Source organism: Tachypleus tridentatus, chromosome 5 (assembly GCF_004210375.1).
Source record: "Tachypleus tridentatus isolate NWPU-2018 chromosome 5, ASM421037v1, whole genome shotgun sequence".
NCBI lineage: Eukaryota > Metazoa > Arthropoda > Merostomata > Xiphosura > Limulidae > Tachypleus > Tachypleus tridentatus.
In genome coordinates, this window is record NC_134829.1 from 22,992,566 (window position 1) to 23,020,236 (window position 27,671).

General features: G+C 29.0%; 1 protein-coding gene across 1 annotated transcript in view; it reads right to left on the reverse strand.

The window, feature by feature from the left end:
- LOC143250702 (moesin/ezrin/radixin homolog 1-like) overlaps positions 1 to 27,671 on the reverse strand; it is a 57,952-nt gene that overhangs the window by 17,092 nt on the left and 13,189 nt on the right. Inside the window, exons 2-10 of the mRNA XM_076501607.1 lie at positions 25,071 to 25,116; positions 19,175 to 19,258; positions 14,859 to 14,954; positions 9,257 to 9,361; positions 7,004 to 7,173; positions 6,485 to 6,568; positions 2,397 to 2,543; positions 1,574 to 1,670; positions 236 to 399 (exon numbers count right to left, since the gene is read on the reverse strand). Of these exons, the coding sequence (XP_076357722.1) occupies positions 236 to 399; positions 1,574 to 1,670; positions 2,397 to 2,543; positions 6,485 to 6,568; positions 7,004 to 7,173; positions 9,257 to 9,361; positions 14,859 to 14,954; positions 19,175 to 19,258; positions 25,071 to 25,082 (959 nt within the window). The 5' untranslated portion in view covers positions 25,083 to 25,116. The remainder of the gene's footprint in view (positions 1 to 235; positions 400 to 1,573; positions 1,671 to 2,396; positions 2,544 to 6,484; positions 6,569 to 7,003; positions 7,174 to 9,256; positions 9,362 to 14,858; positions 14,955 to 19,174; positions 19,259 to 25,070; positions 25,117 to 27,671) is intronic.

Genomic DNA, 27,671 nt, shown 5'->3' on the forward strand with positions numbered 1-27,671 from the left:
ACTTGACACATTCATAAACAAATCTTTCTTAAAAATGCTTCTCTTAAAATTTTAATTTTTGTTGTATGTATAAGTTTGTGAAGATACATATACTACATTAAAAGTTAATAAAATAAAAATTACAGCAGATACAACGTAGTCACATGGTTGACCAATTTGACCGAGCCCGTGTATGGAGAGTTAATCATGAACACGTGATTAACAGATAAATGCATTACCTATAAAATATACTTACCTCTCTTGCTGCTTAGATAGCCTCTCTTCCCGTGCCTGGGCTTTCATTTGTTGAACCTCAATCGTATCTGGCTTGCGTCGACGCATGTACAATTCATGATTTCCCATACAAAGAGCAAGGATTCTTTTGTTGATTCTCAACCGGGGAGCAAAGAAAACAAAGTCCTGTGAGAAGAAGTTTGATCCAAAATTAACAAATAAGATCATTCATATTTTCATGTGGGCTTTTTTGTAAACATACTTCTTTGTTTGTAAAAGTTGAAACATTCCTAAAGAACTTTCATATTGTTGGAATACTTGCTAAATTACATAACAATATAGCAATACATTTAACAGTGATTCTCAGCACTGGTCTATAACATTGCTGTTCCTGCTATTACTTGGTTATAACTTCATTTTAAAATAGAAAACAGTTTTAAGTAACAAGATAAAAACTGAAAATCTCTGATACAGATATGCAAATAGATATTGTTTTTATAGCTAAATCTTTTTAATCTTTCACAAATTGAAGACATACTTTTCATGACTAGATTCATGACATTAGATTATTTTCAAACAATATGACAGGAAAGTTGTCTACTACTTGAGATATTCAAACTTTATTACATATAATTTGGATTTTCCAAAACCACTGCAACACATTGAAGCTGTTATCCTGTTGTTATCCTTCTGTTATGATTTACTAGATGACTTAAGTATTAACAATGCCAATTTTAAAATGTTCATAATTATACATATTTCTAACACAAACAAAAGTTCCAATCTTAAGAGCATAAAATTCTATTTAAAACCTTATTTACCAAATTTTTTTGCTTCAAAATAATTGAAGATGCAAAATATGGTGATTTTATTTTTGATAAAACTGCTACATCAAAAATTACATGAAACATGCACATATTAACTAATTAATAAGTAATGCAGAACTGAAATATAGTTTATTTGGAAACACTGATACTGAATTTAAGATGCAAATCACATAGGTAGTCCTCTAAAAGTGTACATCTATTGATAACCTATTAAAACTCATACAACAGAAGACTCAACAACTAAACAAATAAAAGGCAAAAAAAAGATTTACACATTTAAACATCAATAAACAATAATTTTAGATATACATTACTTACACTTTCTGTAAATTAGTCCCACAAATTTTATTTCTATAAACACAACTTAAAACAAAGATATAATGAAATGAACTTATTTCACACAAGTTTTTAAACATCATGGTTATTTTAGTTACAATACTGATTGCAAGTTTTTAACTTTTATATTTCTTTGTTTTCAGTATATCAAAAGAAATAAAAACTAACAGCTTTATATCAAGCACAACTACACTCACTGGAGCTTTCTTGTCTATAGGTTTAATGACAAATTTTCGATCATTGAAAGAAATATTTCGTATTTCACTCCATGGAAATCCAATCTTAGGAGTAAGCCTAGAAAGAATCATTAATTGAAATAAGCAATGTTTTTGTAATACAAATAAGAATAATAAACAAGAGTATTTTGTAATTGGTATAAACACACCTTTGTAGGCTTATGAAAGTCAATACATATGTATACTAACAAATTGTTTCACTAAATCAAATGAAATGTTAAAATTAATTACACTGACTTGCAAAAAATTCTAAAAGCAATGAAATTTTTCAACAGAATTACAAGAAACAAAAACAAATACTGTTTGCTGTTTTAAATTTCATGCAAAGCTACATGAGGGCTATCTGCACTAACCATCTCCCTTATTTGGCTGTGTAAAACTAGAAAAAAGGCAGCTAGTCATCACCACCCACTGCCAACTCTTGGGCTACTCTTTTACAAACAAATAGTGAGATTGACCATCACATAATGCCCCTACACCTGAAAGGGGCCAATCATGTTTGGTGTGATGGGAATTCGATCCCACTACCCTCAGATTGAGTGTGTAGTGCCCTAACCACCTGACCATGTCAAGCCTCAAAAAGAAATGTGAGAATACAGAAGTATCATGTTTATTTAATCATTTTATCGGTACAATCAGTAGCCTGAAGTACATAATTTGCAGTGCATAAAATTAGATATGGATAAGTATCTTAAAAATATGCTGAACAGGAAATACACAATACACTGCCCCCTAACACACACACTGAAAAAAAGTAACATTAGTATTCCACTTTAACACTTACTTGTCTTCCTTCTCATAAATGTTTAAACCAAGGGCATCTACACCCAACCATAGGTCAGTTCCCTTCTTGTTCTTGATTTCAAAATAATTGACTCCATACATCTCCAGATCCTGAGCTATCTTCAAGTACTCCATCATAGCGTCTTCCCTTCAATATTGAAAGAAAGCATAAGAGAAACAAACAGAAACAAATACTAAGGGAATTGATATTAGATTTTCTTTATTACTAATTTCTAGTTATTCAAATCAAAAATGCAAACAGCTTATTCAACAAGCTTTTGAAAAGTCTATCCAGTATAGATATTGTTATAAACAAAAACAAGTCAAAACAAAATATTAAAATTAAAATAAAATAAAAATCACTGCACTAATTGAAAGGTTCAATGTTTATTTTTGATTTGGCTTGTTTTTGTTTATAACAAACTAACATTAATCAGGGGTTTGGATTTGTTGTTCTTAATGCAGTTCTTCCTTTTGATTTGATTTCACTCCATTCTTCAGTATTAATATTCTTTCTATATATTATAACAGATTTACATAAATGTCTGTTAAGCATTTTGAAATCACACTGGTGAGGACAACTATCTGTAACATTAATATGGTTGACTGATAACCATTAATCTTATATAAATTTAATATAATTTTTCCAGAGAAATTCCTATCAGGATGTTATGTTGAACTACTGTGATAACTAATGCTCAACTGAGAATATATAGTTCTTAGTGCTAGATAATATGCAAAAAACAGGTAAAAATCCTAAAATCCAATAGCACAGTGTACTCTATACTTTTTGTGATGTAAATGTTTTACTTTATTGAAAAATATTTAAACTTATTCAGAGCATAATATTAATGACTGTTTAATCACCTTGTCATACGAGTCTGACTCAAAAGTAGTTTTAACCTCTTAATTGTTCAATCAGTCAAATGGGAAAAAAGTTTTAGTAATAACAAAAGTGGCAAAACTAAGTTTGGTTTTTTCACAAATAATAAAAACTAAAAACTTCCAACATACAAAAATTTAGACTTTTTAGTCCATTTGAATCCTTCTATAGACCAAATACTGCAAATTACTACCTCTTAAGTAAAATGTTATTTACCAGCATATAAATGTTGATTGATATTTAACACTTGGATACTGTTTTCTGCCTTCATTATTCACCATGACAGCAGCAAAATCTTTATTCAATGATTTAAATGAAAGCCCTCAATAAGTACCTCAAAGCAATTTGCAGTTTGATTTCTGTCATGTACACAGAACAAACCTATTTCAATATTATTATACACTAAAACTGCAAAAATATTAAGTGCATATTTAAATCTGATAAATTAGAAGAGATATCAAAATGTCCTACAGGAAAAATCATAAATAAAAATACCAAACATTTTTTGCGAGACTCAAAAATTATCATCAACACAATCGTTTCACATTGCTCTTATCAAAATCAACCCTAAATAACTTTGATAACAAAAAAAGTGATACTAATTACAATTAACATATATAAAAGACAAAAATAACAGCATCAAAACAGAAAAAATATAGAAATGACACCTGATGAAGCAATAAAAAAGTGGGATAAAAATTTGAAGAGGAGCTGAATAATCAACCTAAAGTAAATAATATGAAATATAGAATCTGATCAAGCAAAACATTTAGATTACAACACAGACAATGTTAAGATGTGATTATATTCACTTAGAGGAGAACAATGAAGAGAAATGCAAAAGATGTAAAAAAATAAAGGTTAAAAAAACATCTTCAAGTCTGAAAAAATACAATGAATTAAAGAGAAAAGAAAGATAGAAACAGAATAATCTTATAAATGCTGAAAGATAAAAGAACAATGTCAATAAACTGTTGGAGAAAAGAAAATTTGTATAGCTAGTAACTATTCAAAGACTTTGCTATACATTTAATATTTGTTATCTTTTTATGGAAGATACTTAAAAATGAATTATGTAATTCGTCCTAAATGGAAAATTTCCAAAGGTTGGTTTGTTTAGAATTAAGCACAGTTACACAAAGGGCTATCTGTGCTCCTCTGCCCACCATGGGTATTAAAACCCAGTTTCTAGCCGTGTAGGTCTGCAGACCATTGGGGGGAGGGGGGCTAAATTTCCTAAGAAATAAACTGATTACTACTACTGTTAACTGTAAACAGCCTCAAATGTTCAAATTGGTATAATAAAAACAATCAATTTTGCACAGTCCACAGCTAATAATAAGTCCATCCCACAAAATTTTGAAAAAAATCTCACAATGAATTACTGCATTTATAATTAATCAATCCTTTGTTCGAGAAACACAAGCTTCTGTGAAATGAGATCACACTACTGCATTAAACCCACTGTCAACCTTAATTAGACGAGAGTTTGGAACCACAGGACAGTACATCCAGTGTGGAAAGTGAATGCTCCTTATACAAATAAATACAAGGTACTGTCTCTCATGTCACCTTAAGCATTTAATACAAACTGAAAACCAATAAACAGACTGATTACATTTAATAATTACTGCTTGTTTCAGATGAAAGAGTGAGTCTGAATATGACCATGTAAATCCAGCTATGAAGAGCAGTAAAATTATGGTATGGATCTGTCTTAACTGGCACAGACTTAAAATAATAGTAATATTTAAGGAAGATGAGAATGATTTGTTCTGCCTGAAAGTACAATAATTCTGCACTCTTTCAGCATTTTATTCCATGTTTTGTTCAGCAGAAGTTTGAGACAAAAAAAGTACAGAACTTACTTCAAACTCAGACTACAAAAGTGCATCAAACTAAATCCTTGAAACAACAGTTTATTCCACCAGATGTGTATTAAAGGTTGAAAAGAAGTCCAGATAGTAACATACAAGCATAAAAAGTAAGACAACTCTTCCTTCACACATCCCCTTCTTAACATGTGATATCTTCAATTTTTTGTAATTAATACATAATAAAATAGAAATTAAAAATGTTTTAAATTCATGTTAAAATAAACAATCTCTAATAAATTCTAAGTAGTTGAAATTGAAATGCTCTATTTTGAAATTAAAATAAACAAGTTACCCTTGAAAAGTTACAATACATGCTTAAATCTTTATAGACTAAATTTTAGGTTACAAGCATTTTCATTCTATCACCAATCAAATAATTATTAAAAGACAATAAGCTGATCAACAAACTATAAATAATTTATTTAAAACGTTATCACACAATACATTATCCAACACTACAGCCATAAAATGCTAAACCTACTACTGTCAAGTCACCAAATATTTTATTTTAAGTGATTTCAAATTTATCCAAGAGATTACAAAATTTGGCTATTAAGACACACTATACACTGAATAACAAAACAGGTATAACTTCCCATTCTCAAGGCAAGTTTGCACTTCTCTTGTGCTACAAACATGCACATGCTGCAGATTTATGTAGGTCAAATTAAGTGTTGAAAAAAAATCTGAAAAACAGTTTTGTCTTACTACATTGGGAGGAATTGAAAACTTTGATTTTCATAAGTTTCAAAAATATGACATTTCCTAAAAAGCCAAAAGTTCGTAAGTCTGATTTGGTACTACAAACTTAGGCCTAGATTCAGAGCTCTATAATAGGACTAAACCTTTTATAACAGTTAACTTCAGAATTCTAATTTGGTACTCTAAACTTAATGCCTATTCAACACATTACATTTCTTCAGCCAATCAACAAAACAGACATTAACACACTTTGGTCACTAGTGACTAACAGTGGAAAGTAGTTAATAAAAACCCTGAGGCTAATGTTAAAACAAGTTGGTCTAACTGTATAGTAATTACAAAATGTGAAAGTGGTTTTAAAGTAAGGGGCACTTCCTGAAATGTATGCCATGTCAAAATTAATCAATTTCACTTTGTGAAGGTGCAACATAGTGAGAAGGATTTGGCCACAGTTCTCAAAAAGTCAGTAAAAATTAACATCTAGTTGAGTGTTGGTGAATTTAATACAACAGAGAATTCAAACAGTGTAGCTTGAAACTAGATCTGTTCATTAAAGAATGATTTCACTAATCTAGCATGTTGAATTAATTGAAAAATAATTTTACAGCACCAAGTATAAGTGCATACTTAGGCATTGCCTTGTGTTCCATCCACCAGTTTGCTATTCGCTCCTCCCACATCTCTTTGCTCAATTTATGTTGGTCAATAACTCTGTTTAACAAAACAAAATAGGATTAAAAGATAAAATATTTACTTGTTTTATAATATTCTTTAGATCAGGAAAACATTATTAAAGATAAAAATGTAATAACTGAATACAAAAAAGAAAACTGATCAATTACGGATGAATTCCCAAAATTGTTTTTGGGAAGACTTGTTAAACTTATATTAAAATCTCAATAGTTAAAAACAGAAGCCATCTGTTTATCCAAACACAGTTTTCTTTCATAAGGTTTTACTTCACAATATTTACAAAAAAAATTTAAAAAACAAAATGTTTCTTGACTACACACTTAACTACAAACTTTACTCAAAATGTTGCTCTCAACAAAAGACAAATTCACATACATAACTCCGAAATATCACCAACACTTTTAAAATGAATACTAACTACATGTTAATTTTACTGCAACACACGAAGGTTACCTCTGAGGAAGAAGTCTGTCGTTTGCAAACATTCCTGGTGAATAATTATTTGAGCTGTAGTCACCATACTTAGCCTGTACAGCATAAGAAGCTAACAAAACAGAAGTTTCTGGTGGACAGTAAATTTCATCATTTAAAATTCCATTTTTCACTTGAAGATAAAACAGTCGCTGAAAAAGAAGATAACAAATCTTGAACTTCTTCAGTTTAGTTTCTAGCATTTGCTGGAGAATACTGTACAAAGACTAGCATAATATTAAGTTTAAAACAAGTTTTTAAAACCTTTCCACACCTTATAATTTCTGCACACTATTTGACTTTCCCCTTGAAATTATCTACAAAATAAAAATAACATTAAAACACATAAAAAGTTGATATTTTCTTTTTATACAAGTTCAATATAATTTATCTGGGATAATTTATAAAACAAATGGTAACCTTTATAGCTAAATTTATGCTGTTCAATTTTTTTTTTTTTTAAGTTGGAGATAAAACTATTCAAACTTCCCTGTTACCTAAATAAAAATTTTCCAATGGATGAACCAGGTCAATAACCAGTACCTTAAGTATTTTCTGTTTTTATTGCTTGGATATAGTTTCAAAATGGTAATTACTTTAATTAGCCTTATCAAAAACAATAAAATTCCATTAACAGCCTTCTTTACAATTTTCACTTTTGAAGCAGTAAGAAAACAAATCACATGTAACCTAGATTAGTTTATTTCTTGGAAACTATCACGAAGCTCCATTATTTTCTTGTTAAATAAACAGTCAATTCTTAAACTTTTGAAAGTACATCAGACCTCTACTTAATAATGTTCTCAGATCATTCAGTTGTAAATAGGTTTCCTTCAGCATATTTCATACGTACAATTCAATTTTTGTTTGATGTAATTACTACTACTAGTGTTTAATGTATAATTAAGTATTCTGTTGTAATTTCATGTAACAAAGGAAAAAAAAACACAACTCAAATTAAATGTTAGATTAGAATAGGTAAATTTGCTACAGTATTATATCAGTAAAAATGAGATTGAATACAACAAATCATATTTATATTTGTTTTAAGTGTATACAAGTTCTTTTACAGCAACAGTTATTTCAACAAAGTGGGGTACTTTACAAAATAATATTAGGCCTGTTTGTGGATTTTTTTTCTGGATCATTGCTGAATAAATACAACTAGGTGTGTACAGATAAGAACTGACCTAAATACTCAGTACAATCTTATCTTTATGGTACAATTACTTGTCTAGAGAAATAAATAAAACAAAACAGGTATACTCAAGCTACAAAAGTTATGTGACACTAAAGCACAGGAATGAACAAAGGATGGGTTTTAGATCAACAATTACATGTGTGTATATATTGTTTAACATAACTGCATATACTTCTGTCATAGGAAGTTTTATTTAAAGAAAAACAAAAGCATTAAAAACAGGCTCAACTACAAATAGATTCATGATTATCATAGTTTAAGCCTGAAGTGATTAAGTTCCAAATATGGTAAAATACGTGAGAAATAAAAGTTTAATTAAGGCTATGTATCAACTGCTCCAAACAAATATGCAGCTTTGAAACGGATGTATGAATTTAAAGCAAAGCCGTGAGAGATAAAAGTTTAATTAAGGCTATGTATCAACTGCTCCAAACAAATATGCAGCTTTGAAATGGATGTATGAATTTAAAACAAAGCCGGTTTGTTTAAATAAATTTTATATGGCTGCTACAACAATGAGACACACAAACTTTTCTTAAAGGACCCTTCATTTCCCTCATGATAAACATTTAAAAAGAAACAACTAAACCCTTGTGAAAATATGACAATTTCACACCAACTTTAATTTTAATTTACAAATATTACATAATTTACCCATCCAAAAGTAAATAGCCTTTCAAATCAGATTTTACTCATGGATGATTTCTATAGAAATCATGACTTTTCACACTTGCAAGTCAAAAAATAATTTATTATATATAAAACAAAATGGATTAAAACATTTTCTTCCTACAAATGCTTTTCACATTTACACAATTTTTTGAACTTAAAAACAAAATTTTCTACAGTTAAATGGAACTGCAAGAGCAATATACAATTATATTTGAATGGCTTTCTTTTAATGAGCATGAGCCTACATAACTGTTTGTTTTTAATTTAATACACTTTAGAACAAATCTTTCCTTTCAGATATACTTTACTTCTGTTTTTGTATATCTTACACTGTCTTAATTGCATCAAAATCTTCTACTCACCAATGTAATATCCTGGATAATTTCTTCTGCCACATCTTCTGGGAAGAACTTGGCCCGAAACTTAAACTGAAGTGGATTTTCCTTTTTCACATCCTGATTCAAAACCTTAAAAAAAAAAAAATCTCTAAAGATATTTTGTGAATCAATTATACAGGTCTACGTGAATAATTTCCATCACAACCACAACAAACAGTTGCTCAAATCAAGGTCATAAATAGTGCAAAAAAAAAATCAGTATTGTCACTTACAAAAGAAAATAGATTACATTAAACTGCTTGTTATCATAATGTATTACTATAATCAACATGGCCCCACTGTTAGCATTAACCTACAAAACTTTAGGCATAACCTCTAAATTTTATTATACTACTTACTGAAATTACTATCAAATATTCTGTGTCAACAGAGGATAATTAAAATCTAACAAGCAAAAATATATATTCCAAAACATTTTAAAATTCAAGCTTTAGCATAATTAAATAAGAAAAACTATAAAAACATTTAGAAATAACAGATTTTGGAAGTTTATCTCTAAATTCAGTAATAAACACTTTTTTTAATGATTAATGTAACACACCAACTATTTCTACAACACTCATAATTGTAGAGTAAAATTTCATCATGAATCACATTTTTATCGAGACAAACTAAGAGTATCAAGTGATTGATTTTCTTACTTGGTGTTTTCTAATCAGTTTAGAAATTTTGTTAAACTTTGTGGACAATAGGTTTGAAAATAAATAGGTCAAGTGATGAAACAACTACAAAAATGTGTATAAGCTACACTATTTTTCATTTAAGTAAGCATTGAACAGACACAAGATATGTAAAAAAAAAAAATTATATCTGTTTCTTCATTTGCTCTTCAATAATAAAATTGTACAAAAATCTCAATGGTTACTTTTTATTGCTCGATTAAAACAAATTCAAGCCTATCTAGCCTAACCATGAAGATAACTCAGATTACATACATTTATTTAAAAAAAAAATGAAACAAGTTTTGAATGTATAACAATAACACAGAATTCAACTAATACCTAAAAACTGATAACCATAGTTCTCTTAAAGCATGAACTTCCAGAGATAATCAGATAAAAAAGAACACCTACCTCAAAGTATAACAACAGTTTATCAGTATGATCATATACTTTATGGTAAAAACAAAATTATTCTAAATTGTTAAAAAAATTAATCTTAACACTTTTAAATTGTAATTTCCACTAATTACTAAAAATTTTAACAACTAATACAAATCTTAATGCATCTAACAAGATATCAATGTTAGTATTTACAATTGTGAATACTGTAGTACTCTGGTGGTACAAACTATTAAAGGGTGAGGTATAATTCAATACATATACATTAAACTTACTGAAAATGTCAACAGAAAGTTACTAAAAAGTATTATTTTTACATTTGGAAACAAAAAAGTACAATTCCAACTAAAATTTTGTCACATTCAAGCTTATATAAAATGTAATCTCAGAATAGCTGGTATGGGCATTAACTTTTATTAATAAGGAGAGAACGATTTGACTTTCCGAGGTCATCTTTCTTAACCTGAAAATGACTTAAGAAGGTCAAAACATTTTCCTCTCCTTACCAGTAAGTGTTAATACCCATACCAGCAGTTCTGAGATGCATTTTTATTTCATGTGGGTTTATTGTCATTAAGAAAGCTTATATAAATACTTCAAAACTGAAATAGACCGTTCTGATGAGATGTAATTCTATATAGTTACAATTTTTTAAATTTCATGCAAAGTTACACGAGAGCTATCTGTACCAGCTAATTTAGCAATTTAAGACTAGAAGGAAGGTAGCTATTCATCACCACCCACCACCAATTCTTGGGCTACTCTTTTATCAATACATAGTGAAATTTACTATCACATTATAATGCACCCACTGCTGAAAGGGTGAGCAAATTTGGGGCAATGGAGATTCGAAAAAGCAACCTCAAATTACAAGTCAAGTGCCCTAACCACCTGCCCAAGTCGAGCCCATTCACACTGAACTTATTAATAATATAAACAGCAAAAGTTACTAAAAATAATTATTTTTACATACGTAACCAACAAACAATACAGGGCCCGACATGGCCTGGTGGATTAAGGTATTCAACTCGTAATCTGAGGGTCGCAGATTCGAATCCCCATCGCACCAAGCATGATCGCCCTTTCAGCTGTGGGGGCATCATAATGTGAAGGTGAATCCTACTATTCGTTGGTAAAAGAGTAGACCAAGAGTTGACAGTGAGTGGTGGTGATGACTAGCTGCCTTCCCTCTAGTTTTACACTGCTAAATTAGGGATGGCTAACACACATTATCTTCATGTAGCTTTGTGCAAAATTTTAAAAAAATATACAATTCAAAACTTCTTACATCATATTGAACCTCATTTAAAACTAACAGACCATTCTTGTAAGACATTTAATTTGCATATCTGAAGAATACAACTACTATGTAAGATAAAAAATATATTATTCTATATTTAAATTACTGTAATTCAGCAAGATTATGAAACATACATATAATGTATAAAATTAGAAGTAATTAATCATACAAGTGCTTATATTTAAAAGTTTTTTTTGTTTTCTTTTCAAAAAATTTAATACACATTAATACCTATACTTTCTCCATATCATAAATGCACAAAATGTATGCTCTACACTTAATGGAAACGTAATCTTACCGATTCCAATTCATCTCTTTTCTTGAGAAAACACCTTTTCACAATATTTTCACAACTATTACCAAAAATTACCTGACCACAAAGTCCACAGAATACACCAAGAAAGCAGGAAAAAAGAAAGTAAAAGTTTTATGTGCTTAATGTAACAAACATTTCCTATAAGCTGAGAAAAAAATGCTTAATATTTAATTTCAATTTAAATCTCTAATAACTATCTTAAGTCAGATAACTGATTTATAAGAAACTTAAGACTCTCCAAGTAATTGCTACAAGTGTACCAACCAACTTTATTTATATATTTTGGTATCTTAGCTCAATACAATTTACATTTTTCCTGTTTATATTCTTTCTCCTAATGCTTCTTAATAAAAAAACAATTGCCACAACTTTGTTTAATATCAAAAGGTACACTTAAACTATTTGAACAAGAATTTTGTCTGCTAGTCTATTAATTGTATGCCACAGATATGACCTTTTTCTTTAACTTTCAAATGTTATTTTATAAATATATAAATATTTATATATTGACACACATGGTAAAACAGCACAATATCACAATATACTGTGTTGAAAAACTCCCCTATAAATACAGCATCAAGTAACAAACATTTTACAAATAAAAAATTAGATAAATAAAAAAACAACTCTTGCATTTCACAGTAAAGCCCAATTAACCACACAAAAGTTGAGTAAATCAATCTATTCTGAAGGAATACAAAACTTCAGTTACTGTTAAAGATGCAGGAAGTTTCATTTTCAAAATATTTTCTCCAAAAAGATTTCCCTTTCTCAATCCATCAAGTACATTTACTTCTTTTACTTAAAAATGGAAGACCTCTGCAGATTTATTTTTTTCCAGCCTATTTACACCACATGATCAAAAGTAAACTAACCATACAGTTATAAGTTGACTTCACAGTTAATAAACTATATAGATGCTTTGCCAATATTAATTAAGATGCACTAAAAGATATTGTGGCTAGTTGATTTAGAAATTTTAGGGAAGTAAGCTAAAATGTATTCAATTAGTGCTTACGTACTGAGGCAACTGGGTATAATAAATGATTACAAGAAAAACCAAAGTGTTAAAAATCAATACACCAAAGAACTATAACCTATGATGATTAGGTTGCAATGAATCATCAGATGAGTACTCTTGTTTTGAGACCAGCTAGTCTTACTGAGCTTTAAGTATTGCTAGTTATGGGACTTCTACATGCCAAGAAAAACTTAGACAGTGCTTGAATTAAATACTGAAAACATTTAGCAATTTGATATTGCTTAGAAGTGAGGAGTTTTTAGAAAGAAACTTGACTTATTTTTACACCTATCAGAAAATTCTGAAAATTGTATGAGCTAATATAACTAATAATAATTTACTGCAAAATAATGTAACCAGCAGTGTATAAACAATGTGCTGTGAAGAAATCTGTTCCCTGTTAAGCAAAATGGAAATAGTAATATATGAATGAGTCCAGTATGATCAGGACTACTTTAATTTGAATATGTTTTGTGATAATGATAATTTACCTAATAAAGAAAGTTTAAGTACCGAACTATTTTTCCTAGTAAATTCAACATGTTATTGGAAACACCTTTAAATTATATTATGCTTGGATATATACTTCTAAAACATGTGTACTAGCCTGTTTATTATATTTACCATTGTACTTGGTATCCCAGTTACCAACCTCATCCTTAAAATTACAGCCTCAAAAATCAGTTTTAGAATGACGTGCCAATTTCATGAATCTTGTAAGAAGATCTTACAATATCTCGTACAGTAAATCTATACTGTAAATCGAAGATTTGAATTTACGGGCAAACAATAGGCAGAAACAATCAACTACTTAAAGTAGAAACAATTTCCCATTATTGTTAACATCAGTTATACTAGCATAACATGGATTATATATGCAAAAACGGCTCGTTTGGGTTGAGAAAATATTTTACATAGAAGAGCGAACAACAATTCGACCTTCTTCAGTCATCGTCAGGTTCACAAAGATAAAATGGATTATCCATTTGTGCAATTTGTCAGTCATCGTCAGGTTCACAAAGATAAAATGGATTATCCATTTGTGCAATTTGTCAGACTTAGTCATCATATTTCTTTAAGTTTCAATGAAAATTATGCTCATGTCATTACACTGTAATGTTTTAAATGCATTTCACTCATTCCACAAACTACTAAAATAATACACAATAACTTTTAAAAAACTGTGGATAAACATACAGAAAATGTTTTTACTAAATAACAAAAGGCCAAATTACAAGTATTAAAAAATAAAATAAATCTGTAAACCATAGTTTTAGATTTTAGTTTGCAAACTATTCATGTTTAGTACTAATTCCATGAAAAAACATGAAGCAGTCAAGATTGTAACTACAAAATACACTTTAACTGCTCTTCACATTTATAAAAAATTTCTACAATTGGTAAAGAAGGAATGTTAATTTTTAATAGACAAATTATCAGTTGTTTCACTCAGTTTATAATTACAACAAATTATATATAACAAACTTATTTCAACAACTGCAAGCCAATCCATTACTTTTAGTTTTTCATGTGTTTTACCTGCAAATGATTAGAACTTAAGAATCAATAGAGGATTTTAAATCACAAACAGATATAGCAAGTTCAGTTGATACTAATACCCATCTTTGAGGAAGCCTAAAAATACAGATATAAGGTTAATACCCTTACAAATAAAATGTGGTTAAACTTTCTATGTTTATTGGGAAGAAACTTTGATTTTATTTTCTCAGTAATTTTTAACCCTTTTTGTAATTTCTAAAACTAATAACATCTTTTCCATATATTATTATATGTGAAGATTATTCCTGGAAAATAAAAAAACATCTAATTTATTGAACTTACTGTATAACAATAAATGATACACATACCTTTTTGTTAAGTTTCAACCATGTCTGAAATTCCTTGTTGTCTGTATATTGAAGACCAAAAAACCAAATTTCTCGCAACCCAATTGTTTTAACTACCTAAATAAAAAGTGTAAAAGTATTATAAGAATATACATGAATTTTGTGAAAGAAACTGTCATTAAAACATTGGATTTATAACTGAAAAAAAGAACTAAAGAGAGGTCTATTAAAAGATTTGTGACTATAATAGAAAGTTTTCAATTTAAAATGATTTTTGGAATGTAAAATAAACACAAAGATATGTCACAAAATCTTATATAACAAGGACTTCAAAAGTATGAATTACTACAAGTTTCAAAATCAAGACTTCTTGTATATTACTTAGCATTCTTCACAATTTTACCATCTTTGCCATATTTTTACTTATATTCTTTAAGTATAATTTTAACTTTTGTTAAACTTTAGAGTTCACTTTACATTGCCAAAAGTTTTAAACAGATCCATTCTTTACTTCATGCAAAGATCTTTACATACTACAAAAAGCACTAGTTGAAAAAATGAAAATGGCTTTGTAATTAAAAGCATTTTGGTAAAATGTCTAACATACACATTTTAAATTTAAAGTAATTTTTAATATAAACTGATTAAAAAAAGGTTTAAGTGGAGAACTACAATTTCTTTTGTGACCATAAAACTGTTCACAGCCATGAACTTACTAACACTGACCTAACCTACTCTTATATCAAAAGATTCATGAGAGTTGTAACTTCGGCAAAGTTGACCACAACCACATGATTTTAATGGGTGGTTCTTTGTAAAGGTTCAGCAATGTAAAGCAATATGTACGTACACAATTCTAAAGTATGTTTTACATATACAATTCTAAAGTATGTTGTTGTTGTTGTTTTTTTAGCAAAATGGACATATATTTCCAACCTTTGACTGAAGTAGCTGGTTTCTCTAGAAGTAAATCTGAAACATTTTGACATAAACTTTAAAAAATCAACAAAATGTAAGTATCAAAGATTATGTTACAACTTTAAAAAATGCCTTCAGTGAATGCACAGGTAACCAAATATTGTACACATACATATATTTGAACCACTGGTAACAGACAACAAAAACAGTGTAAACAGTCTACCCAAAAGTCCATATTCAGATAAGTTCTTCAAATCAATACTCAAGTATCTAAGATAGACTGTCGGCAAATATGTAAAAAATGATAATAATAATAATAAGGGTGCAAAGAACTTCAACTGATAGTGACTGCATTGTTTGGACTGCCATTACAAGTTCATTCGTGATGTTGATGCCAAAGTACAAAAAGTGTATACATGTTACACTTTTTAACAGTTTTTATTACCCACTCAATCCATCTCTAATTCATGCATGTTTATTTTATCTCAAGATATCCATTTACTTCTGATTGGAAAAACATTATGTAATTTAAAAAAATTTAATTTAATGGACAGATACTTTCACAATTCAAAGGTAAAAAGACATTTACAGAAATTCCTCAAACCTCTTAAACCTGTGTATTTCTTTTACTAGTACAAGATACAAGATAGCCTAATTTGTTTAATTCATGAACAATACAACATTTAAATTTTATTTATAGCTGTATTATTAATAAATAATACAACCATTTGATGTAACACCATAACAAGGTTGCAACCAAGGCCATCAAAAAAACTAAGAAATACTTCAAAATCATAAAATGAGTTATATATATATATATTCTCTAGGAATGGTACATTCTTATGAACAAAGTATTCTAAACAAAACTGACATTGGGTTGGTAACAGGTTAAACCCTTCAAAGCTGTGAAGACAAATAAGAACATTTTTCATTTTTCTTCATGAATTACACTAAATGTCAAAAAAGCAACAAAATATATATTCCAAAATATTCCAAGACTTTAAATTATTGAAATACAGTTAAAATTAACTAACAACATTTGTATCTAAAAAAATTGTATGAAGTGGCAAAATAATGTGAAAATAAAACAATCCAGTCTTCAGAATTCAGGTATAATCATTTTTAACCAAGTTCTACTTTTTTAATCCTAAGAGTTGTAAACTAAAACACGTGTTTTCTTTTAGCAAAGCCATGTTGGACTATCTGCTGAGCCAACCAAGGGAAATCAAACTCCTGATCTTAGCATTGTTAATCTGTAGACTTACCGCTGTACCAGCTGGGGACAAATGAAAACGTATCATACACAATACAATTTTGTTTAATCTTTTAAAAACATGAAACATTTATTCAGTTATCAGTCACATGTTGCAAAAACTTTGCACATTGTTCTAGGTGTCTTACTCCAAGCATGCAATACTGTTTTACAAGTTCATAAGTGTACTTAAAAGAAATTTGGAGACTTAAAGTATTGTGTCTGTAACTAAACAGTGACTCAAATGTTTTATAACCAACTAATGAAAACAATAACCATATCTCAATTCATTTATTTGGCCAATGATTATTTAAATCAAAGTAAAAACCTAGTATAACTTGAAGGCAAACATTTAAAAAAATGAAAAATTACAATAACGTCAATTTATTTTGTGAAATAAAACCTTTACTCACCTGACCTTACTCTGTTTCAAAACCATTAGGAAATTAAAAACAAAATTGCATATTCAGTTAATATAATATTGTTGTATAAACGAGTAACAACAGTTATCTTCCCCACAATGGGTGCAGCAATTTATTTTTACAATGATGGTATTATCTTACTCTTTTTAAAGTTAGCTGCATAACACTGTAATTATATTTTCAATATTTTTTACATGAAAGATAAAATAGTTTAAATTAATCATTATTCATATATAGTTCTAAAGAAACTTAAAGATAAAATAATATATTCTGTATACAATTAGCTTAGGTCAGGTTGTAGTTTCAAAATTACATATTTTTATTTCTCGTAATGTCACTGATTATCAAAATGAAAACAGTTTAAAAAATGTTTCAGATGTTTAATTACAATTAAATAGTTAAAATAAAATACAGTATTCTTTTACAAACAGAATACTCTTTTTTTTTTTTATTACAATTACTTACAATCCAATTTCTTTGGCCTAATTTAAGTTTCAACCTAAAATTGGCATCTAGCAAATTTTTATCAATGGTTCTTATGTAATTTGGATGTGACAATTGCAACATAGATACCAAAATAGAAATATGACTTATCTTTCCTTCAATTTGAAATATCCAAATCAAGTGTACATCTACACTTAAGAACTGTGAGTGCCATAATTATTATTACTTAGTTTCTGAAATGATCAGTATAAAGTAGCCATAATAAAGTATCTGCTTAATTTTTTTTTCTATCTATGATTAATTCCATCATAGAACATCATTGCAACACAAGATAACAATATTGTGTCTTTTTCCAATACAAATATGGCCTTGAAAGATAAATCACTTAACAATTTTCTACAGGAAGTCAGTTGACATACAAGTTAAATTAAATATTAACTATAAACTGTGTATAGCTGGCCTTGACAAATCCTGGATGTCAAGTTGCCATGATTACTAAAAATTTCATTCTGGCACTTAATTTTTTTAATTTGTATTCATGAGTAGGATGTACTGAATAGAAAGAACTCAAACCTACAGCAGTTCTGAACTCTTTCATATCACAGTTTCAATATTGGATAAATCACTGACCCAAAACAATTAAAAAGACAAAAGTAGAAATCAGAGTAAAAACTGAAATGTATATACATATATTTTGTTGTGATATTGTAAGTAAAGCTGAGATGGGGCAAATATGTCTTTTCATTAGCCATCTCGACTGTCTCAAAATGCTTGATGATAATAAAGTGGCATAACTCAGATTCAGAATCATGGTATCCAAAATATATAACAATCACAAAACATTTTTAGATGCTAATTTCAGGCCTGACCATAATGCTGCTGGACTATTAAGTAGTCATATCACTTGTATTTTCTCCTGTATTGGACACAAGATCTTTCACACAATAACTTATTAAATACTGATATTTTATTGTTTATAAGTTATAAGAGCTAAAACTTTTAGTCACATAATTTTGGTAACTGTTACTGACATTAAACAGCCAAAATGTTTAATAAAGACTGCATCTTTCATTATATCAAAATACTTTTCCATAGCTCTTAAAATGTGCCAGAAAAATATCAAGGTAAACAACAGATTTATCTTTTAATTCTTTTTTTTACTTTCTCTCTCTCTCTCTCTGATAGGATTCACCAGGCGAGTGTGGTAAGTGGGTCTGATTTTCTAGTTTATGGCTCCATAACTAAACAAAACTGAAAGCTTTGTTTATCTGTGCATTAATTAAGTCTTTCCTCTTCCTCACCTGGTCAAAGAGTTGCTTCCCTGTTGTGTTGGGTTGAATGGCAAACTCCAGCTCTGCATCCATAGTGGTAACTCGTACATTTACCTATAATAAAATTATTATAAAGTGTCAGCTATGATTCTGTCTGATTTAATTCTAAAATGGACAATCTGGAAACAAAAAGTAGTGAGTTTTAAAATTATATCTACAACAACAAACAAAGAGAGTAATAAATACATAATAAAAATGTTTTTGCTGTTATAACATCTTACCATTTAATAATTATTCTCTATTAGCATCCACCACTATTATACTTCTATATTACACATCACTTAAAACATTATGCACATGGTCCCAATTCTTCTGTACATCGTGACATGTTTGAAAGAATGTATAAAATGTTCAGCTGAATCAGCTAAGTTCATAACCCCAAACTCATCTTTATAGTTTTCATAACTTCTAATGTTTTGTGTACTTTTGTGAAATTTCACAAGCTTTCAGTAAATATTAACACTCATTAGTAGACAAATAATTGTAAATTTTGATTAATTATTTTTACAAATATTTCTTCATAAATATATGGAGTCAAAGTGTCAGTTGCTACAAGTGCAAAATGGTTTATGTTGACATTAAAAATAATTTTCTTTGTCTGAAAAATCTCAAATTTCATTAGTAATCTTTTAAACCTCCTTAATGTATTTCAATTTTTTTCAGTAAAAAACATGTTTTACCTGTTATTTTCTCTACCCTAACTCTATACAAGGTCGTTCAATTTATTCCACCTTGTAAGCACAAAAAAATCTAATTACCCTTTTTCACTTTCTATAACTTCAAACTGTAACAAAACTATAGTTGTTTAAATTGCTTTAACTTCATAACAGTATATATATATATATACACACACACACACACACAAACTTGTTATTCTATTATTATTTGACCCATATGTAACTCATATTCTTGTCGAAGTTTTAAGTCACTCGGAGAACACGTAGCTCACATAACTCTATCAAATAAAATAATGTAAGGGCTACTCATAACTTGCTCATGACCATACTTCATGAAAAATTATTATGCTTTACATAATCTAACTTTATACAGAATAATAACATGCAAAAAAATAGACAGTGTCCACAATCAAAATTTTTCTAGCTTTCTCAAGATGTGACAAAAACTTTTAAAATTTCTTGTCAATATGACTCCTGTGGGAATTAAGTTTGAATGGAATATGAAATAGACACTTAATGTACAAAAAATACAGTAATATGACATTTTACAGATTTAAACCTTGGCTTTCTATATTGGTTATATAATAGTATTATATGTCTGGCAATTTGTGAAAGATAGGATTTACCTAATGAGTGTGGTAAGTAGGTCTGATTTTCTAGTTTATGGCTCTATAACCAAATAAGCCTGAAGGCTATAAATGATTTTTCAAAGTAATATACATATTAAAATCAGTACTCTACATTAAATTCTGTACTACTTGGAGGTGTAGTAAATAATTTAGAGCACAAGTGAAAGCTAGAGAACAAGCATCACATTTATCATACTAGGGAAAAATTAATTTATTTCTAATATTGCCTTATAAAAAACTTAAATTATGAACCATCAGTTATATTTTAATGTTATATTTCTTCATGGCCAGTACTGTGCAAAAGTGGTAGGACAAAGTCAAAAATTTCATTTCAGACTACTTTGAAAGAACAATGGACAGTAAATCTGAGATGAAACAAACTTTTTATTAATCTTATTATTTAGTACAACAAACTCAGTGGATGTGCTGGAGTTCAGCAAACACTATATATGTTTTGTGGTCCTTTTACTTTAATAACAGCAGACAGTCTTTCAGGCATTGTTGCAACATATTTAATCAAAGTTTCCTTTGGGATTTTACTCTGGATGTCCCTAATATACTACCATAAAGTTTCTTTGGAAGTAACTTTTGATTTTTCAAGTTTTTCATCTATCAAATTCAAGATCTGTTCAATTGGCCGATATCTGAGCTCTACATGGGCCATTGCATCACTTGAATCACTCCAATAACTTGTTTCTCAGCTTTTCAAAACCTTTTACAAATTATCTGATGATACTTGTGCTTATCCATTATTTCATCTATTTTACATATTTATCCTGTTGTCTCAACAGAAAAACACCATACTGTCTTCTCCAGGCTTTATGGTAGATACTACAGATTGAGAGTATTTTTCAACTTCCTTCTGCCAAACACACAACCTACACTTTGAACCAAATATTTCAAACTTGGACTCACCTATTCATAACACCCTTTTCCAATGATCAACAGTCCAGTTTTATACTTTTTAGCAAATTTCCTCTTGACAATATTTGGATAAAGTAAAGGTTTTTTTAATTTTTACATGACCAAATACCCCATTCTCATTTTCTTGATACTGTATATCAGGAAACTTTTCTACCATTTAGTACATGGTTACCTCACCTCAGATCTCACCCAAGGGCTGCATAAATGAAGATGTGTCATTAAGTTTATGCATTCTGCCTCTTCATTCCCTATTTTCAAATTTATCTGTCTCAGTCTCATAAACGAGGGTGTAGTGGAAAATGTTTGGGAACATTAAGTCTTCAGCAATTTATTGGAGAGACCAATCATCATGTAAAGCTTTTGTGTGAACTCACTGCTATACTGACAATTCTCTATGCTCTTAGAGCTGTGACATCACAACAACACTTAATATACAGCATTAAACTTTTTTAAATCAAGGTTTATTTGTGGAGTGTTAAGTTTTCTTCTAGCATATACTGGTAATTTATGCTACTTTCTTACTAATTTCTTTCTACACAGATAAGACAGGCGCTACATAAGGGTACCATGACAGTTATTTCAGCCCCAACATTTTATCAGTATGTTCATTCAAGCAAAATCCTTATGACATGCCCTTGGTGCAAGTATAGGGGAATTCTAAAGAATAAGTATTCTCATCCTGGCTCAACAGATCAGTGAAGCATTATCATATTATCAAAATTTACATTCTGTAATGTCATAAAAAAATGAGACCTATAAAATGACATTATCTTGTCCCAAAACTTTTTTACAGCACTGTATCATAATAATAAAGTACTTTAAACAAATTTTGAATGTAACTCACTAAAACTCATGACATGAAGAAATTGTTAAAAATTTTGATTAGCATATATCAATAAACTCGGCATCAGAACATGGTTCATAATTGACAACTTATATTAACTTTTGATTTCTTAATTTTAAAACATCTGAAAAGAACATCAATCCTTCTACTGATTGTCATGTGATATACAATATTTCTCAATTCTGCTCCTGTTAGTTTGTACCACTTTATTTAGGTTAGAAACTGTATATACTATATTTTTTATACACAAGTTATAAAAAATTACTTGGCCAAATGTACTCAACACTAACATCTTTTTTGTTTAGATAAATACATTTTCCCTGTATGCAACACAAATCTCATCCATCTATCCTCAATTTTGAAGGAAATTTTCAAAATCAAATTTTTTTTTTTTTTTGATGTACCTGTTTATATCCAATAGAGCCTTTTTCTTCTATCTGAAGGTTGAAACCACCTTTTTGAATTTGATGGCAAATGAACATTAATAAAGGAAGATAGATATGCATGTGTAACCACAGTTACTGCTTATACAAACTTTTTTAACCTATTTATAGCTCAGTTGTAAAGTCTCATACTACAGTATTTGGATGTTCTATGTTAGTAAATGATATACTTTGTGTGTTCTTAAATGCATATTTGAATAGCACATTAATTTTTGTTTCACAATGTGTTGGCTTGCACAGAATATTTGTCTCCTGAATGTAAATAATGCAATCCAGATGGTAAAAACAAGTGAAAAAAATTAACAGATGAAATTGTAAAAAGAAAATTTGAAATCTTGCAAAATGATGCATTCAAAGAAAATGGAAAAAGGTATTATTAATTTAATTTAATCTTTTTTCATTTCACTGTACACTGATGATCATCTTACAATTTGTTTTAGGGCAGAGAAAACAGTTCACAGAAAAAATGACTTACAATACTCATTAAGGAAGTTAACAAAGTTACACAAATTAAACAGCACACTGTAAAATGAAAAGCATTTTTAATTTTAGCATAAAAATCATCTTTCACTGAGCTGAATCACTAGTAACTGTAAATACACAGCTCTAAACATACTTGTAATAATTATGAAAAGCCTGACAAATTGTGTGATATGTTTTGTACATTCAGAGTTATGGTATATACAGTTTCATCATAACATTGGCAACCAAGTATCTGTAATGTCTACATAGTTAAATTTGCTATAACAATTTGTAACAATAAATTTTGGACAGTTTATGAATGAGTTTAAATCCAAGATCACTGATAAACAAACTGTGTGAGAAATTAATACAAAAAATGTAAACATTATTTAAGTCAACAAATCCTGATTAGCATGCAAAGCCAATAGTATCATATGACATACTATTCCAAATTCTTCAAGACCTGTCAAATATTGATAACTTCCAAAGTGATTTGAATGCTACATACAATAGTCATAGACTATTCCAAAAACTTTAATTAAAAATTGTACTTTTCCATTACAGTTTGGAAGACTCATTTCCCAATGTCAATATGAAAACTAGCTAGCTATGTTTTTTTTTTTTAGTTTTTGAACATAAGTTTCACTGTGAAATATAAAACAAACTGCTTGACAAGAATTATATAAAACAATTTTTAAAAAAGCTCAGTTGGAAACTCAATGGGTCTAACTACTATTCATTGCAATAGCTTTGTAGATTATAATTCAGATGTTTTTATAAAATTTTTGTCAATTGGGCTCATTTGTTATAACCTTTTGTGAGAGACAAAAATATATCAAAAATAAGTTCATTATGCAATAACTGATGTAATCAAACATCTGTTCCTGCAAAGGCTCAGGTACTTCCTTAATAATATTCCATTTTGAGTGAGCCAAACTGCAACACATCTCAATTACACTGATTAAATAAATGCAAGTATATTGTTACCCACACTACTTCACAGGTCTCAATTACATACTTAAAATAACTGTATGTGTGCCTGTACACTGTTAACAAAGCCCTTCTCAAATCTCACTTACATCCTTACAGAAGTGTACACACAAGTGGTGATTGGTTAAATTTCTTGCTTATTCTAATACATTTTTAAAAGGAAAACATTGTACTGTTCACACTATTTCTTCAACATTTTCAACATAACTGTACCCATACACTGTTTACCTGAACACTTCTCTCACCTCAAACGCATTAAAACAACTTCACTTATGCTGTTGACATTCTTTTTAAAACGTGACTTAGATCTTTGATAAGAGATATATATAGATGCTGTCAGTCAAGGACAGAAATACATTGACTCAAACGTACACACATTGTTGATCACATTCAATTATCCAAATTACATCCTTACACTGAGTACGTTTTATTTCCAATATTAGTTAATTTATAGTTCTAGTATATTACTTGTTCATTCACACTGTTCATAAAACTCCTCAAATCTGAACTGCATCCTTAACAGAAATGCATCAGTTAGTAAACTCTCCAGTCTTCAACACATTAGTACGACTGTACATAAGTTATTTTTCAATCCTCATTTTCATCCTCATGACCAGAATGAAATATTAATTATTTATCAAACATCAATTACTTCCTTAATTAGTGTATAAAGACATCTACCATATAGCAACCACAGATAACATTAACAACTAGTTTACACTTCAAGGCCAAAATAAATATGTAATTCTAATTATAAAAGTATCAAAAATAAATGAATAAAGTAATTTAACAATTCTAATACATTAAAATAGTTTTATTTTTATAAAGACCAACATTAAACTTAAAACAATGTTAGTATAACATTATTCAAAAACAAAGTTTTATTTCCAAACTCACTGCTTTTGGCATCTTGCTAGCCTGGTTGGTTCTTCAAAGTGTGTAACTGAAAAGAGATCCAAAAACTTAATACAAAATTACAGTTATTTTATTAAAAAATAACACGTAACTTAATTATATTTTAAGTATCAATAAAACAAGTGAACAGTAAAAGAAATATCTTTCATTATCGAAGTAAAACAAGGTAACACTTCTTGAAATACATTTTCTACACACACAACATATGTAGGTGTTGTGTGTGTGTGTACACGTACATAGATGCAAACAAACAGTTTATTGCTGTACCATATTTCTTTGACTGTAAAAAAAAGGGCTAACAATCACCTATGGAGCCAACTACTTTATGTTTATGGTACTACTGCCCCTTCAACAACCACCTAATCTATGTATGCATACTAGACTAACAGTAATGAATTTCTCCAATAAAATTATCTGCACATTTAGGAACATGAAGAATGTTTCTACTTAGTGACAGAAATCATGCACACTTAACTGAAGTTACATTACCCAGGTATGATAACATGATAAAAGTTAAAAACATTTTCAGTCCAAAGATACTCGAATGCTGGAGGAATCTCTAAGGGGGTACATACTCCAACAGAAGATATCTCAGAATAAGAGCTTTCTGGTGCATTATCCCGTTTGTTTTTTTCATATATTTCATAGATATGATGCCCTTAGATTTTAAATGAAAAACCCAATTATAAATGTTTTTAAACAGTTTCAAGTTGTAAAGCAATCCAACAAAGTATAGTTCCAAGTTAACAAATGTGTAAAACCTTCTTGGAAAATTAACCTTTTTTAATTAACTCTCCAGTTTATTTTATTACTTGCAATTTAATCCCAAAAACAAAAGTAATTTATAATCTAGTTCTTTCTCTAAATTCCACTTGAATTTAAATGCAACTATCAACTTCATCAAACCACTTGAAAACCTTAGACATGTTTAAGTTCATCTTTATATTCAACTTACATGAAAGCTTCCAATAAATTTTTAATGTAAAGAATTTGTACATGAATATATTACTAGAAAAATGTATAAAATAGGTTCTGAATGTTCAAAAGATAAAGTTTTTAGCAAATTTCTGTAGCAAACACATCTTTTATATTGGACAAATTCCAAAACCTGAACTCTGAAAGACTATCTCTAAGTGTGTTATTGAAATATAAGAATGGTAAAGTATTACAAACACAACCACAAATTATCTTGCCAGATTAATGCAAATCTCACAAAAATCCCCAAAATAACAAAATGTCTAAAATCAACTGACCATTGGAAACCCTCATTCCTGTTAACCTAGCATGATAAAGTATGCCTTCATTAAAGAATGTCACCATCAACATTTAGTGAAAGTCTGCAAACAAGTCAATTTAACATAACAGGCTAAATCACATTATTGGAAAACAAAATGTGGAGTATATCTGTAAAAATACAAAACAATACGTTTCATTGATGGGTGTAACACTTAAAAATTTTGTTGAAACAAGCAATACAAATGGAATAATATATCTTTACTTTGCAGATTTGGCAGCATTTAAGACACTGTTGCAACAAATTTGATTAAAAACGGCTGTAATGTGTAGAGAAGGCACTAATAGAAGAGCCAAACAACGTTTCGACCTTCTTCGGTCATCGTCAGGTTAAAAAATTGTTCCATTAAACAATTTTCTTTTTAACTGATATTCATGTGGGGAAAATCACATCAAAAAATAAAATCCTGTTGCACTTTTTTAGTTTTAGCAGCATCACACAACTTAATTTCTTACAAATGATAAACCACTATAAAACCACAAGTTAGATAATTACGAGGAAAGTCACAAATGTGTTAGTTATCATAACTACCACAAAAAAGTACTCAATTTTCTAGAGTTGTTAAATACTATTTTTCAATAAATTAAAAAAGTTAACACCACAAGGGATAAATAACTTGTGTAAAAAAAAGTGTACTTAATAATTATCCATATGTTAAACCAAACAGAGTAACTAAAATATACATAACTGAACATTTTTATTTTAAATAACTTAGTACCGGGAATTAACCAATCAGCTAATATAATTTATTTATAATAATTGGAATCAAATAATAAAAATTGGAGCTCAAAATGGTACTACTTCAGACATTTTTCCTCAAAGAGAAACTAATTCTTGCCTGCATTTCTTTATCCCATTGATACATAAATCAAGCTCATTCTTGAAACTGAAATTTTCCTTTATTTAAAGATTTAATTTCTTTTCCATTTTGCTGGTAAAATATTCAAGTTAGCAACTACTGTCATGACTGACTAACAAAAGCATGCTGTTAACCAAATCTCATATTTTATCTCAGTTGAGAATCTCAGTCCAATTTATCAGTGCCATATCAGAAAATGAAATACAACAGTTTGCTTTACACTAAAAACATTTCCACCGTTTGTTCTAGTCACACAAAGTACTATAATCTTCATATGCAACATTAACATGCTTAATATGATACTTTAATTATCCTAAGATGCAAGAAATAATGGTATTTTCAGACTTAAGGTTTACCAGCTGCAACTTTCAATGCACAAATATTACACACATCACTTACTGTAGCTTTAAAAGTACATACTTTTCTAACA